A 17,289-nucleotide genomic window follows, 5' to 3' on the forward strand; every position below is an offset into this window, starting at 1 on the left:
TAGTACATCCATTTTTAGTACAAATGGAGAATGGAATTACTGGCAGTGCTTGAGTTTTACAGAATAGCCAGAGTTGAGAGGATGTATCCAGCAGGGTAAAATAATGTCAACAAAAGAAGCACAATCCCAAAACAGATCATATATTCTCTGTGAGCTTTCAAAGTCAAGCTGTGCAGGGTGGATCGTGTATTTCCCAGCTTTGTGTTTGAGTCTCCCTTTTAACAGTCAATTACTGTCTTGGTTGAAATATTGTCAGTTAGTAATTTGTCAAGCTCAAAAGATTAGTCGTGTTATTATATAAAGGAACTAACTAACTAACAAGGACAACATTACTCTGAGAGGCACTGTAAGTGTGCACTGTGGTGTAACAAAGGAAAGCCACAGTCTGAAGATTTAAAATTAAAATAAAATTTAAAAAAAGACATATGAAGGATACTTTCCTGGAGCTTCTACAGCCACCCTGTAGTCCTGGAAGCTCTTACTAGGGTGGAAGTTGAAGATAAAGAGCACATTTGACCTGTCAAACACAATGACCTTGTCCTCTTCATGCTTGGCACTGACAAAGGCCTGGAGGGGGAGAGGAGAGAGAAAGAAAAGCTAATAAAGTATTTCTTCATGAATAGTCATTACCTTTCTCATCTTGGATTTAGAGAATTATAATGGAGCACATTATATCAGTGGACTACACATTTCCAAACACACTAAGAGACATTCCCACATCAAATTTTGGGTGGCAATCATCAGCAGAAAGCAGCGGCCCTGGGTAGCGCAAGGCAGACACTGTCAGCCCTAGACAGCTGCACATGATAAAGCCGCCACTCTCCTGTGGAGCGAGCTACTGTTAACGTGTCATTAGCAGAGATTATCAATGTCACCCCACCCCCTATTTTTAGTGCCTTGTTCCCCAAGCCAATTTCAAGGCAGCAAATTCACGGCTGAACGAGAAGATAAGCACCCCGACAACTGGACCAGCAGAGAGGATGGAGGTTAAGAAATGAGCTGACAGTCTGGAGTCTTTTCCCAAGTCCATTTCTACATGAGAACTCTGCAAATTCCAAGTAAAGCCAAGTTTCACTGACCGGCAGTTTAATCTGAAGCCATGAAGTCTTGACCAAATTAGAACACAGAGCTAGTCATAAATAAAAATAAGCATTAAATGACAATGTAATCATCTGTCTTCGTAGTTTAGGAATATATTCTGATTATAGCCTAATCTGTAAATGTTCATGGAAAAATAAAAATTATAATGTAATAATTTTCAAGTGTGGAACAAGAAAAATACCTATTTAGGAGGCCAATAAATGGTCCCCCGATATGAAAGCAAAACCCTCTAGTATGACATTAGGTCACAGTCTGTCAAATTTCTGTCACTGCCAGCAGGATCCCCCTGATTGGGAGCTGTTTTGACTGAAACTTAGCCAGGCAATAAGAGCTTATTTTTGAAGTCAGCAATCTGAATGAGTAAATTTTTGCTAGTCCACTGCTAAAATCCAATATTTGCACAAAATGCTATCCTCTTCTCTGCTCCCTTTTCTTCGCTAGAACTTATATTAAGTCAGCTGCAGTCCAGCGCACCCAGCGCAGTTGGCAGAAAAATTGGATTTAACTTTGGATATGCCACAGGCAAACATTTTCCGTTTCCGGAGAGATAGGAGACATCGAAAATACATTTGAAGATGTAACCTGCTGCTGGAAAAGGCAAAAATAATGATTTGACTTTTGCCCCCAAGGTTTTCTATTCAAAACTATGTGAATGAATCACTGCCTCACGTCCAAACTGCTGATTCCAATGACCTTATTATTAGGAAAAAAAACTATGCAAAGTGCATTTTTTCTGATTTGCTGGATTTATAGACCATTTTTACGATTTCCATCAAAGACTGACTAAAGTTTCATTGCAAGCGATTAAAAGCATCTTGGGTATTTCTAATGGTTGGTGTCAGAGCTATAAATTATTTTTGCTTTATTTGCTAGTGAGTGCTGCTTTATCGTAAAATACATTCAGAGCTGCACACCTCAAGGAAGAGGAGTTTTAGTTCAAGCCCAAAAACTTTGGCCTTTTAAAACTCACAGATGCACATCTTCAAAGACATATGCACAAATCTCACTTTTCAGCAAAGTCCCTGCATGTTTCCATTTCTGCTTAGTTCATTTACACCAGGGACAAAAAGGAGAACTGCTGACATATCAGCTTATGCTTCTTGTTTTAACTACAAAATGCCCTTGGATCCTTCCACTACAGTGAAATATTGAACTAACCGAGCTATAGAATTTTCCCCACTAAGAACAATTACCTTGGCAATGTCACTGATGAGCCATACAAAGGATTTCGCCTCATCTGGTTATTATAGCAGAATCTCTGAACACTTATTGGCCTTATCTGCGAGTGATGTTCTGATGTTCTTTTTGTGATATTGTTTCATTCTGTGAATAAGAATTTCTTGTCTCAGCTGTTTCTGTGTGCACAGACACTGGAACACAGGGTCAGCCACACAAACCACTAGAGCTGATTTATTATCTCTTGTCTAGTCTTCAGGGCACTTACTCAATATCTTATGAGTAGCTTAAGTTTTACATAATGCCTATATTGATTAACGCCTCTACTTAGAAACTTCTTTTTTTTAGAGATAATATCTGTGTGTACCATTTTATCCAAGTACTGACTAACTGATGTAATGCTACATGCTATTACAAGTAAAAGACAGGCATACATACATATGTATATAAGGCAGCATCCATGAAGGCATAGGGATGCATTCGTGCATAGAGCATTGGTTACTTTGAAGATTTTAATGCTATATTAATTAAATGTATTAATGTTAAACCACATGTTTATATTTTGGAGCAACATACGCTGCTTTTTCTACACAAGTACTTGCTTATTTCAGCAGGATAGTGCTAAACTGCATTTTGCATGTACTACAAAAGCACAGCTCCATATTAAGATCTGAAATTCATACCTGTCACTCAGTGACAAATATTTTGATATTATCCAGAGCCAACAAAGGATGCCTCAAATCTAATAATAAAAACTTTGAAAACAAGTGGTCTCCTCATATTTCGAACGGCTTCCTGTACAAGTAGTAAGAAAAGAAGACGTGATACAACACAGTGATAAACATGCCCCATTTCCCCATACTATTTTTAATGTGTTTCTGGCATCAAATTCATGAGTATATATTGCTGAAAACAAGAACATTGTATTATTGAGAAATATAGGGCTTATATGGACTCAATGGTGGCCAATCTGAAAACGATGTCTCGTATATCTTCAAACGCATGATGTCTGCTGGTTTTTTTGTTAGTACATATTCTGATTAGTTGATTTATAGACTTAGATTATAGCAGCAGAGACAGGCTATCATTTCTCACCAAATCTGTCAGTTTGCTGCCAGTGGACGTGTTTCGCAGTATCAGGATCACCCGTTTGATAAACCAGACTAAAACGGACAGTGAGGATTAAAAATTTGCTAACATCCTGCCCTCCATTCAAGAGTTAAACAAATCCAAAATCAGATATCTGTAGAGTTTCTTTCTGCAACCTACAACTCAAGACATCATGTAAATACTGTATATACAGTAACCAGTTATCCATCCCTTATTTATTCCATAATGATTCTAGCAGTTTTGCACCATTGCATGTATAAATCTGGTAATATTCTGTATTGGTGTTGTTATATTCAATGTTTGTCCTTATTATGTTATGTGCATTGAGAGCAATGAAAAAAGTGGAGTCCAAGACATTTTTCCCCAAGATAATATTGCTATAGTATGTCTGTGAAGGTTCTCAGTCATCCAGGTCATCATAGTCAAAGGAGCTTGCAAAGAAAAGCGTCTGGACTTCTTTAAGTTGCTTGAAGACGTTTCACCTCTCATCCGAGAAGCTTCTTCAGTTCTAAGGTCAAATGGTGGAGAGTCCCAGATATAAACCTAGTGGGAGTACCCCCCCACAGAGGGACAAAAGGACCCCCTGATGATCCTCTAATCGCCTGAGCCAAGGTGTGAAACTGGGTGTGGGTCCCAATCAGCCAGAGTTTCGGGTGTGTTCATTGTGAAACCTGGCCCCACCTTATCATGCGAATTCCTGAGATCAGATGGCCCAGGATGTGAGTGGGCGTTAAGGCGTCTGGGAAGGGATCTCAAAACTGGATTATAGATGGCAGAGAGTTGGTGTCGTAAACCACCGCCTCTGTTCAAAGATGGTCGCTCACAGTGGACATAGATGGCTTCTTTCACTCCTCTTTCAAACCATCTGTCCTCTCTGTCCAAAATGTGAACATTGGCATCCTCGAAAGAGTGTCCTTTAACCTTAAGATGCAGATGGACTGCTCAGTCTTGTCCTGTGGAGGTGGCTCTTCTGTGTTGTGCCATGCGCTTGTGAAGTGGCTGTTTGGTCTCTCCAATGTAGAGGTCTGAGCATTCCTCGCTGCACTGTACAGCATACACCACATTGTTAAGTCTGTGTTTTGGAGTTTTGTCTTTCGGGTGAACCAGTTTTTGTCTGAGCGTGTTGCTGGGTCTGAAATAAACTGGGATGTCGTGCAGGGAGAAAACTCTCCTGAGTTTTTCTGATACACCGGCTACATAGGGGATGACAATGTTGTTGCGTCTGTCTTTCTTATCCTCCCACGCTGGTGTCTGATCTTCTTTTCTGTGCCTCTTTGCTGACTTTAAGAACGCCCGTTTAGGATAGCCGCACGTTTTGAGTGCTTCCTTTACATGTGTGTGTTCCTTCTTTTTTCCTTCAGGCTTAGAGGGAACATGTCCTGCCCGGTGGTGTAGGGTCCTAATTACTCCAAGTTTGTGTTCCAGAGGGTGATGGGAGTCGAACAGGACCTTAGAACTGAAGAAGCTTCTCGGATGAGAGGTGAAACGTCTTCAAGTAACTTAAAGAAGTCCAGACGCTTTTCTTTGCAAGCTCCTTTGATTGCTATAGTATGTTGAGACAATCAAATGACTATTTAAAGAAAGCCAGATGAAAGCCAGATTGTTCCTTAGTGTTCTTGACATAAATACATCTCAACAACCTTTCAGATATTTGTTTGGCAACAAAACGCACAAAGTGAAAGTCTAATCACATATACATGCTCTTTGACCCTCCATAAGACACATACTGCTAAATCTGGCTGTAGAGCACAGCACAACTGCTATTACAGAACATCATTTATGTTTGAGATGTCTTAAGTGTACATTATATAGCTGTGACCTACTGTATGATTTTACATTAAATGCACAGAACCAAGAAAAACAGCACTCACAGTATGCCGCAGGTCAGCTCTCGTGCCAAATGTATTCACTTTCCCTGCCAGTAGCATCATTTACGATCAGCATTCCTTCTCATTTACCCAGCAGGCAGCACACAAATCAGTAAGGCTGTACTTTTCCTTTGCCTTACCTCCAAAGCTCTGTCTCTCATCTACTTCTAAAGGATGTAGGAGCCTCCAGTAACTCAGAACACACTTTTGACTGATAGGCCAATATGCAGAAATTATCCGTGTGAACCAGGCATGTCTCTAATTATGCCCTCTGATATTTTTTTCTACTCTGCTGCATTTGTATGTCTGTCGAGCAGCACTCCGCAGGACAGAGTGTAACATAGCAAGGTGAAGTAGCTTTAATCTGGGGACTGATTCCCAGGGATGTGAGGGAAGGTATTTTTGAATCAATTACACACACTCACTTCTAATCCCTGTCAATTTAGCCAAAGTCTCCATTTGCATTATCCCATTACTTTGCTACCAGCACCTCAAGAGAAAAAAACACATTTTTTTTCCTTCTCCCAGAGGCTTCAAACGCAGGCAAAGACACAAGATTCAGGAAATCTATTACTGTTCAACCTGACAGCAGCCAGAAAAACAAGACATTTACAAAATGAACTCTAATGTGTGCAGGGAAACTTTACAGGTATGTGAAGATAGTGAGCTGAGACTACATTTAATCTTGAAGAAAATAAACCTTTATCAGACTTATAAACAGCTGGTTGAGAAACGACAGGCTATTATTGTATATGTGTTTGAAAAGTTGCTGCAGCGATTTCTTTTTTTTGCCGTTTCATCACATTGCGTGCATAAAGCCTACTGTACAGTCAACGTGTGACGTTCTTACAGGTGGAGCTGCCAGCCAGCCGTACTTGTCTTCAGTACGGTTCATGTCCCGGTCAAAGGCATAGAGCTGACAGTAGCGCAGGTGATCCATATCTACCAGGTTAAACTGCCGCCGGGCATAGTGGTAACTCTGATTGTTGCCCTCTCTGGGGAAATCCAACCACTCAGGATGGCCAAACTCATTTCCTGCAACACAGAAAGTTTTATTAAAAAAGGTACATAATGAACGGAAAGGCACAGTCTTTGAATCAAAAGACCCTATTATTACTGTCCTATATAAGGTGCATTTAGGGTTTTGTGCAATTTTTAACAAGATAGAAAAATAAAAAGATAGAGATCACACTTTTTTCATAACCTGACCAGAAGATACTTACTTTCCTGTTTTAAAGAGAGCTAAATTTCACCAAGCGACAATCATCTTATAACCCAAGAATCTGCCCCAAATCCAGTAGCTTTCATTTGAGCTTCGCCCTTTCAATTTGTGCAAAATGAATTCACCAGGATACATTTTCATCATTAGAATTTAAATCTCAGTTCTTCATAACAATATGAATGTTTCAACTTGGTGTTAGAACCAATACCAAGAGCTATTCAACTCGCACACAAATGAGACTATAATAAACAGATTCATCACTCGCTCATCGCTGTTTAATTCGTGTTTGTGAAAACAATATCTAAATTACTGTCTTATTCTGCCACCTTTCAAATGCCTGTTTGTTCATTTCATCTTTTCCTCATCTTTCACTTAATTAGGAGAAACAAGCTGAAATCTTCGGACTGCGCGCATTTAGCAAAACAGAACACACTCGGTGGAACTTTTCTGATAACAGACCTGATGCTACTATCAAGACACGCCAGAAAGGAGATGAGATAATGAATCCGTCACTGGGTGTCATGACAACATCATAAAACAACAGCCAGGATAATTGAATTCCTGGCAGTAAAAGAAAGACAAACCAGAGACGGAAGATGATGGCAACAAAAATAAATAAATAAAAACGAATAAATAAGGGGGGGAAAAAACCCTGAGTGATGGGATGAAGTGGAACAGACAGGGACTGACAGCAGATTTTAATGAAATACATTATGTAGGTGTTAAAGTAGTAGCAAACAATAAGACATGAACTGCCAACAGAACAAGCACACTGCAGCACTTGCCTAGGAATTAGGGCAGCAGAGAGAGAGAGAGAGAAAGAGAGAGAGAAAGTGAGAGAGTGCTTTTTCTTCTGACATCTGCATGAATAACAAGCCTCCCACACAAGTGAACTTGAAATGTTAAGGAGAGAATTACACCTCAGCACCACCAGTCAAAAACAGACTTTCTTCCCTGCACTCAACCAAGAGGATTGTGTACACTACTTTATTGAATTGTACTAATATTTCATATATTAAAAGCACAAAACCTATACTTCATTTAGTTGGAGATTAGTGAGAAAGTCAAACATTGCGCACTGCATGGATTTGACTTTAAGTGTTTATTGTGCAAAAAGTGCACAAACCAAAGTTGAAACCTTTTATTTCCCATATGTTAATGCTGAATACTGTAATGAAAATGGTGACTACAGTTTTAGTATTCAATGAGATTTAGTTACTGCTAATTGTTTTAATTCATTTATTTTTCTCAGTATTATTGTACAGGGTGTGTATCAAAACTTTTAATTTTACACCAGTTGACCAGTCCATTTTTCAGATCTCATGGTCACAAATTACAATAGTAAGTAGGTGGAACATATAACACTATAAGGGTGCAGAAGTGCTAGTTAATTTTGTGGCAAACAAGTATAGTGTGCCACCTTGGACACCAAGGTCCTGTAAACTTCTTCAGAGATTTTGGTCCATATTGACGTGATGATATTCTCAAAGTCACTGCAGATTGACCATTTGTACATTCTTGATTATGCAAATTTCCAATTCTACAAAGATCCTCTATTGGATTTAGTTCTGATAACTGTGGAGGCCATTTGAGTAGAGGCTGTACTGTTTAAACAATGTTCAGTTAGTACTAAGGGACCCAAAGGAAAATACAGAAAATATCCACCACAGGCAGCTTAAACTCTTTTTGGACACCAAACTCTGACCCTGCTATCCAAATGTTACAGCAGAAACAGACTCATCAGACCAGGAAACATTGTTTCAGTCTTTTGTCCAATTTTTGCTCAGCCAGTGTGAGTTGTAGCCTAAGTTCCATGTTCTTAGCTCACAGGAATGACACCTGCTGTGGTCTTTTGCTGTTGTAGCCCATCAGCTCTGACTTCACGTGTTGTGCATTCAGAGATAGCTTGATTGTATGGCCCAGAGAACTGAAACTCACTGGATACTTTCTCTTTTTTGGACCACTCTCTGCAAACACTAGAGATAGTTGTGTGTGAAAATCCCAAGAGAGCAGTCGTTTCTGAAATAATCAGATCACCTCATTCAATACCACATTTTCTTTCAAATTGTGATGCTTGGTTTGAACTTCACAAGGTCATTGTAATGCTCACACCCCTAAATACATTGAGTTTCTACCATGTGATTGGTTGTTTACAGTAGATATCTGTGTTAATGAGCAGCTTTGTGAGGATCTATTCTGTACCTCATTAGGTGGCCAGAAATCGTATACAGGTGATGGCTTAGTTTCTCTTGGTGTTGATCTTGATTCTGATTACTGATTAATGAACAGATCCTGCATTGTAGATCTACTGACACAGGTTTCTCCACTGTTTGAAACGCCACCCCTGTTTTCACAAACTGAAATTTGCCTACACCGTGTGAGCTATAGACTATAAAACCCTTCTGGAAGGCCATGATGTTGATATCATCTGACTTTGTTTACTCATGTTCATTGCTGATATTGATAATGTCAGTCTTGTTCCAGTCTTGTCCTTACATCACTGGGAATTTTGTATGTGGGTGAGAAAAGTTCCCGAGTGCTCTGAAGTTTAAGAGAATAAACAGCAAAATTTATCCTTGCCACCTTCTTGAGTTTATTTATAACACACCTGAAGCCAGTTTTCATCAACCTGTGAGCTAAAGAAATCTAGGACTGTGTGAAGGCACTAATACAGGAAGTAAAGGCTCTCCTCTGGACATCATCTTTGGTTTTTTTTCCTCCTGTCTGTTTTATCAAGACAGCTGGGCAATTCCTCCACTGATGTTACAGCTGCTGTAGGCTATGTCTTGGCCCTGGCCACAGGTGGCAATGGATATGTCAGTTGGCATTAACTGCCCCTAAGCAAAAGGACAAGTTCTTCTGAGTGTTCTTCCTCCACTAGGGAGGCTACCTAAAATGCCAATCTCCCCAGTGATCAGGTGTCGTATGAGTCTTAGGGAAGAAATTGACAGTTTTAAGACCATTCTTAATGCATCAACACAATCGTTTTTCTTTGCTCAATAGTTACACGCCATACGTTTCAAAAACAAACAAAAACAAACCAAAGACACTAACGAGCATTTAACTGAAAGGCTCGGACTAAGTGATGCAAAATGATATAATGCTTTTTGGAAGTGCTCCCACGCAGTAATTTCCACTACAGGATTATTGCTGTGCTGCTAGAAGGCTCGAAGATCACGGTCATTTACTATTGAGTCCTTCCCTTGTCCCTTATTCTTACTCTTTTGATGATATTATGTACTACTGATCATAAGACATCCCAACATATTTGCAGTTTTATGCAAGAGATGTTATTCTTTTCCCATTTGTGGCATTCAGTATGTTGTATTTTCACTATTTGAGTAATTGAAAGATTACAATACACATGAAGATATAGTGCTATCCCCATGCTTTGTAAATGGAGTCGTTTTAAATAAGCATATTAATGCATTTTCAGTGTAAAGAATGTATGACTTGTATACCGAGAACTGGAATAACATAAAATAAATAAATAAATTACATTGTAACTGAGCTGACAATGTAAACTATGGAAGAGAAGACTGTGCGGAATGAAATATATCATTCCCTCATGAAAAGATACATATTTTATTGTACAAATATCATCACAGTAAGCATATAGTAATCTCTGAGCCAATACATGTAAAAAGGCACAAAGCAATACTCTCAAATGTTTTAAACCCCTCAAGGAACTCCTTCGTCAGAAAGAAAGAAAGAAAAAAAATAAATCTAAATTTAGATGTTATTTCACTGTCAAACGTCAATATTTTATGTCTGATGCATAATGTACTATTTTGCTGTATCCACCATCAGCCTGGCTCGTCAACATCTACAGCTCTTTTGAGTTCCTACATGTCCCACAATGATTTTCAACACGCCCAAGGGAAATGGCTCTGTGTTGCAGTATGTTGCATACAGTATGGGTAGGTGTTGGGAGTGAAAGCACCAAAAGAATCATTGTACATTTTTCTGGTGTAGAAAGGGAGAGGAATGGATCAATGCAGTGGCATGCAATGCACAGTTCAGACTGCAAAAAGCCAAAGAACCTGTTGTAATTCATATACCACTGAGAACACATCCACAAAGATACAAGCTACAAATGCTTTACACAGGTATTCCACCATGGGCAATGTGTATCACAGTCACAGTTCAAAGCCAGTTTTGAGTATGTAGTGTACTCACGGTTGCGAAATTATTATCAAAGACCATGCATTATTGAGGGTCCTCCATAAAACATTAGGGCCCTGCAGGCCAAGGCAGAGACACTGGTAGCTCTACTGCACCTTTACAGACCATTTCTAAATGTGACGTTTTTAGCTTCGTGTCAAGACACTAAACCATAAAAAAATAAATAAAATATTGACACTTTTGCAATACATTGCGATTAAAATGAAAGAAAGGAGGAAAAAAGGATTCTAAAGGCCTTAACGGCCTCTAAAGCATGATCTCTACTGTCATTTTTGTATTGTAAAGAAACCTCAGTGGCTTTTATTCATTATATAGCACCAATGCAGGTTTACGCAGGATGAAAGTAACAAATATTGATTTTTTGGTAACACCATTATAATTAAAAACAACAACAAAAACTAGCTCATGGCGGAATATCTGTACACAAGATATCCACGTCTCTTAAAGGAAACATCAAAGAATGCAGTGTGCCATAGATAGCCATCTGAAAAAAGGTTTCTGTATATGTACATGTAAATAGAACAGCTAATGTCATCATATACGATATACTGTATGCACAGGCCAAAATGCATAAATGAAACAATTTTAGTATTGTACTATTTGCTGTTTAGGGAAATGACGACTCAATCAAACTGAAATATGAATAATTTCCCCAATTTCAGTCTGAAATGTTGCACATAACTTGACGGTTTTCCAATAGTTTTTCAATGTTTACAGACTCACAAACAATGTGAGTCAGTAAATACGATGTTGAAGTTAATGCAAAAAATATATATTTGGTTTTCGCATTATCAGCAAAGATGTACCATACAGTACATGATGCACAACAGATCACCAAAACTGTGAAATGAATGATAACTTTATGTGTACACCTCTTGGTCTGCTTATAAGAAATAACAGTGAACTCTAAATGGAATAGAACCCAAAGGAAACAATGGATTAAATTTCTGTTTCAGACAGAAAGAACTTAACCATAGCTCTCAGGACTCATTCTCATCCCTGGGGTATAATACCAAGGTGACTTAATCTCTATACCCTTATAAGGTAGCTGTCTAATGCCTAAACCTGATAAGCGAGTCAATGTGAAAGTAAAAAGCAAGTAAAAATAAAGCATATAAAGCCCCAAACACGAAGGTCCCAATAGGAAGGGGACCACAGTCAATTGCAACTTAGACCACTGACACCACTTTTCCACCCTTCTAACTTAGGTATCTTAAATAGCACCGTTATCGCTAAGCAGCCAATACTGCTGATGCATCAAGGCACCAACGCCAAAGGACACCTTGCGCGTAATGGGGAGACGCAGGAGGCATCTGGCAAGATGGCATTATATTACATGCTGGGATGAGAAAGCATTAGTGAAAGCACAAGTGGAAAAAAATAATTTAAAGAAGCGCTTACACCAGGCTGCACTTGCAATATTTCAGCATCATGTGACTTCATTTATTGCCACAAACTGCACAAATACAACATACAACAGAAATCTTCCCAGAAATGCATAATATTTTACCAACTTTGAGAAAATGTTTCGGTATGAATTGCTTTTTATTTATAAGCCAGCAGCATTAAGCTTTTCTTTGTCATACTTTTTTCCTCTGGCAGCGTGGGTGCCATATGGAAGCAGCGAGGGCACGTTCAAACACCTGCATGCACAAAACACCAGGGTTAGAGAAAGAGGAAAAAAAAAACGTGATCTGCCTGCTAAGCTCTGTCCTAGACAGCAAAAGCCGGGATACTGGCTGGTGCTTTGATAAAAACTCTTGAAAGAGCTACATTCATTAACGGGATAAGTGCACATGCCTCTTTTGCCTATTTACTTTCAGTTTTCCAGTGTTATTATTTTATAAAGTCTAGTGGAGATGATTGGTTTCCTGGAGAAATTGATTCAGTAACCTGTGGAAGCTTTTGACTCTTCTTTGATTTCAGCTTTAAAGAAACACATTAGACACACCTCCATTAGGTAATCATTTTCCTCTCTTCTACGATAACACGGCAAAGTTCCTCCCATATGCCCGCATTAATCACCATGATAATCACCCTCCTCTACCTCCTCACAGCTGAAATAAACCAGATAGCACATTCTGTTCAAGGATGAAATATGATGGATTCTCACCCTAATAAGCCACAATGTAGCTTGCCATCACTAGTGTGTGAATGGGTGGATGACTGGATGGGTAAAGCGCTTTGGGGTCCTTAGGGACTAGTAAAGCGCTATACAAATACATGCCATAAACCATTTAATACACAGATAAACAAAATCCTAATAATGTATGAAAGGCAGGCTGTCTCATATAAAATATGGAGACGTGTTTTAGTATTTTATAGATGGATTACCTACAAGGATAATACCACAAAGCAAATCTAGATTTGTTGGGTAAACTTTGCAATACCCTTTAATACTCTGAAAAATATAGAAAGCTGGTTCAGTGTTCCACAACTGGGGAATATATAGCACCAATGCAGGTTTACACAGGATGAAAGTAACAAATATTGATTTTTTGGTAACACCATTATAATTAAAAATAACAACAAAAACTAGCTCATGGCGGACGATAACTGTATTGGTCCTGCTGCATGCAAGGTTCAACTAATGGATAGACTCTACTTTCCGGTACCCTGCCGTAGACCATCCCAGGGAGGCTAAAGAGTGGGATAAAACTAAATTTGGAACATACCGTCCAGCCCTCTTTCTTGAAAAGGAAAATTGCCACCCCAGTCGGCCAATCCAGAGATACTAATCCTAACTTCCATGCAATGTCACAGAGGCATGTCAAACAAGACAGCCCTATAACACCCAGAGGTTTGAGTAGTTGCCAAGTAATCCCTTTTGTCCCCACCCTATGCTTGACCTGAAGACGGCACAGCACAGAAGTAGTCTTTCCACCACCCCACTACACCCTCAGTTGAAGTCAACAACACCATCTCATCCGCTTTCTTCATGGTTTCCCAGAACTGAATTCCCACACCCAACTCCAGAACCACAAGCCATCCAAGCTTCACAGGACTCCTCCTTCAGCCTACTGGCTCCCTTTACCTCTGGTTTCTACCTGGCTCTGGCTCAGTTGCCACCACATCAGGTGCCAATCATCTTATGCCCATAACTGTTTGGGTGTGCCATCAATGCTGACATCCTCCCCCACCATCTGATGCAACTCACCATAAGGTAATGAGCAGAGATAGGGAGTAACGCCTTACAAGTAATGGGTTACCGTAATCTGATTACTTTTTTCAAGTAACGAGTAAAGTAAGGGATAACTATTGCAAAAAAGTAATAGATTAGAAAAAGTAATAGAAAAATACATTTAAGAGCGACAGGACTTAGTGGCGCAGAGTCTTTGATTTTATTTATTTTCTGCTGTGTTTTACTTGCATTTATTTGAAAGAGTGAGTGTAAAAACAAAAAATGTTATTTTATATGCTGGAATATGCAGAAAATAGGTTTAAATGTTAAACAAATTTCTTCAAGTCAAAGTCTGTTGCATATAATTACATTTTTGCTTGATGCAGTGTCCATAAAGTTAAAAGATTAAAACTAATAAAACAAGTTTTAAAAAGAGACTTTTTCATTTGATTGCAATTTATATGATGGATTATGCAGAGAAAGTAGAATTGGTCTCAAAGGTCTATTGCTTTATTACCTATTCAGGTTGTGCATCGTGTTTTTAAAAAGTAACTAAGAAACTACTTACTTTTGAAATAAGTAGTTACTTAGTTATCAGTAAAGTAGCGGAATTACTTTTTGAAGAAGTAATAAGTAATTTGTTACTAATGACTTTTTTCAAGTAACTTAACCAACACTGGTAACGAGCACATAAGTGCTCTGTTCCTGTCTTCCCCAGTGTCATTTATATGTATTTTTCTGTTACAACACTTGCATGGTTGAAGGGTGTTTCTCCTGTTTCTTCTTGACCATTACATTTTTCATTTATTAGATATTATAAATGCTAATGGCAATAGATAGACTTTACTAGATGCAGCTGGAATAAGCTTCAGTCTCATGCAACCCTGAATGGGATAAGTGGGTTGATGGAAATTTATAAATATCTAATACTTAAATATTTTTATATTATAACCTTTAAATGTTTTAAGAAAAGGTATATGTAAGCAGTTGTACTAAGGCAAGACTTTATACACATACTTAATGCTGGAACAGTGTCAGAAAGCTCATGGAGGCCCTAACAATGATATGATTAATTGAGGGCAACTATGTTTACACAAGGTTATGTCAGGCAGCTTTTCAGGTGGCACGTTCCATTACTCCTCTACACAGCTCTGCATCAGATAAGGGCTTGACAGTGACACAGTCCCCTCAGTAATTAGCAGCCCAAGAAGCAGCCAAGGATCAATCTGTTTTCCATTGGAGGGATTCTGGCAAAGTAAGATCAATGAGTGAATCAGAAGAGATCAGAAGGCGAGTCACAGAAGGTTTTAGATGCAGTACAATGAAATAAATAAATAAAACAAAGCTAGACATGATGCAATGATTATTTGCACCTGCTAGATTGATTTCTTGTTACTGTGTTAATATGCACTCCTGCTCCAAGTTTGCACATTAAATAAGCTTTACTGGTCCAACAGCAGGGATGGGACTGGCACATTCATCCCAAACCACAGGCCTCAAAGCACATTTAGCTCTCAGTGGGAGTATGTATTTGAAATGTATGAGGAGAAAGAGCTGGTTTTCAATTCATTGTCCAAGGCTGCAGTATAATAGTTGCCTGTTGCATTGTAGCTCTCTATGAATGCAAAGTGCTTGGAGAAGTTTTAGCTCAATAATTTAGACTGTAAATCTGCAAGGTTATCTTAAGTCTCTGTGAGCACTGAAAGTCAGGAAGTTAGAGCACTTCCATTTTGTCCCTGCTGATGTAATGATAAAACCACTCAAGCGTTTCATTACTGCCACGCCACTTGGTGCTTTAATGTCACTCACGCTCCAACATCCTTTACAGTATCCGTCTCTGAGCCCCTCAAATGCGGATGCTCCCTTTGTCCTCTTGCTGTGTAGTGTTTGCTTTTGGTCATGAGTAAATAAATGGGTTTTTCTAGTCTAGGCACTTCAAATTGATTTGCTTGCTCAAACAATTTGCTCTTGCTCAGCACTGGCTAAATGACTCTGCCATCATTGATCCATTGACACGGTGTGTCATCTCAGATTTACTTGATATTTTTTGTCCTGAGCATTTTCTACCACTCGTCTACTGGTCTGAACTTGGAAAAGTTCGTAATAATCAACTTCAGCGTCTTGTGTTTTTGTAGACTTTCATGTTTCATCAGCTCCCTCATTTTATGTTCTTTTGAAAACACTTTCACCCACTATTACTTATCATAATATGATAGCAGAATTATTTTAGTCAGCCTGACAGCAGTTTTCAAAAGAGAACAATATTTCTTTCTCTGCTTCCTTTATACTGGCCTTCTTTCATATATCTGCTCTTCAAACCACTGAGTTTTACTTGACTGGATTGTCTCGACTTGACAGAATGGTTTACATTTAAGTTTGAATTCTGGGTTTGTCTCACTTGTCTAATTCTGCAAACTCTAAATTTAGAAAATCAAATAACTAACAATTTTCAATAGGGAGATTTCATTTTTATCTTTAAGCATGTGCATTTACGTAAATGACTCTTTTGAAGCCTTTTGCCGGGTTGAGAATACTCAAAATACTTTTGTACATGGTATGAGCTCCACTTATATACAGGTCATTTAAATGTGGATGACTTCAACCTTCTTTGAAAATACTTTTGAACCTCCTCCCTTTATGAAAACCGTCAGATCTCAGTAATAAGTCTCCTAAGACGATTTTCTTTTTCAGTCCAGTCACATCCGCCTCTTATGAACAGAAGACTGGTTTAGCTATATTTATATCCAATTCTAACTTTCACCTTCAATGTTGATTTACAGACTGAACTCCAGATTTGCGAACTTGTGACTTCAATTATTAAGATTGTCATTTTTAGTCTAGAGCTAGAGTAATTTTATTCCAACATACACTGTAAATGTTTGCATAATGTAATCAATATAGAGGACAACAAAATAATGACTTGTGTATCATTAATTCAGCCCGACTATTTTCAGTTGAAGATGTGGCTAGCGTTCATGACGGATTTATACAGAGCTTCAAATGCCAATATCTATGTTAAAATGCCACAGAGCACAAAAAAAGAAAAGTAAATAAATAGAAATAGTTTACTGTCTGGTGACTGTTTTGATGTCTACAGCCATTTCTTTCCTCATTGTATAAGCATATTTTCTTGTTTTTAATCACCCATATAAAATGTATTAAGGCCCAATGTTATAGGTGTAGCTTCTGGGACACAGTCAAAACAGATATGGCCAGCTAGCTTTGTGTTTCCCATCATTTCTGAAAATTCCTGTCAAAAGGATTTCTGGACTCGTTACCTTTTGAGCAATTGTAATGCAATTATGTGACAACCAAATTGACTCCCTGTGTGGGGTTAATTGGACATATAGACCATCCAACTAGTGTGAGCCAGTGCTGGTGAAAGTAATTCTGTTATGGACATATACAGTTAGGTTAATAGGTTTTTGTAATTTTGCCTATGTAAACAATTACTTACCATACATTATTTATTTATTTTTAAAAATGAATAATGTGTGAAGTGTAGA

General features: G+C 38.5%; 1 protein-coding gene across 1 annotated transcript in view; it reads right to left on the minus strand.

Annotated features, from left to right (window-relative positions):
• The window catches only part of gbe1b (glucan (1,4-alpha-), branching enzyme 1b), a 106,652-nt gene that overhangs the window by 28,473 nt on the left and 60,890 nt on the right, over positions 1-17,289 (minus strand). The window contains exons 13-14 of the mRNA XM_005735981.1: positions 6,106-6,290; positions 437-567 (exon numbers count right to left, since the gene is read on the minus strand). Coding sequence (XP_005736038.1) covers positions 437-567; positions 6,106-6,290 — 316 coding nt within the window. The remainder of the gene's footprint in view (positions 1-436; positions 568-6,105; positions 6,291-17,289) is intronic.

This window comes from Pundamilia nyererei, unplaced genomic scaffold (assembly GCF_000239375.1).
Source record: "Pundamilia nyererei isolate P.nyererei 1_Seehausen unplaced genomic scaffold, PunNye1.0 scaffold00066, whole genome shotgun sequence".
Lineage (NCBI taxonomy): Eukaryota > Metazoa > Chordata > Actinopteri > Cichliformes > Cichlidae > Pundamilia > Pundamilia nyererei.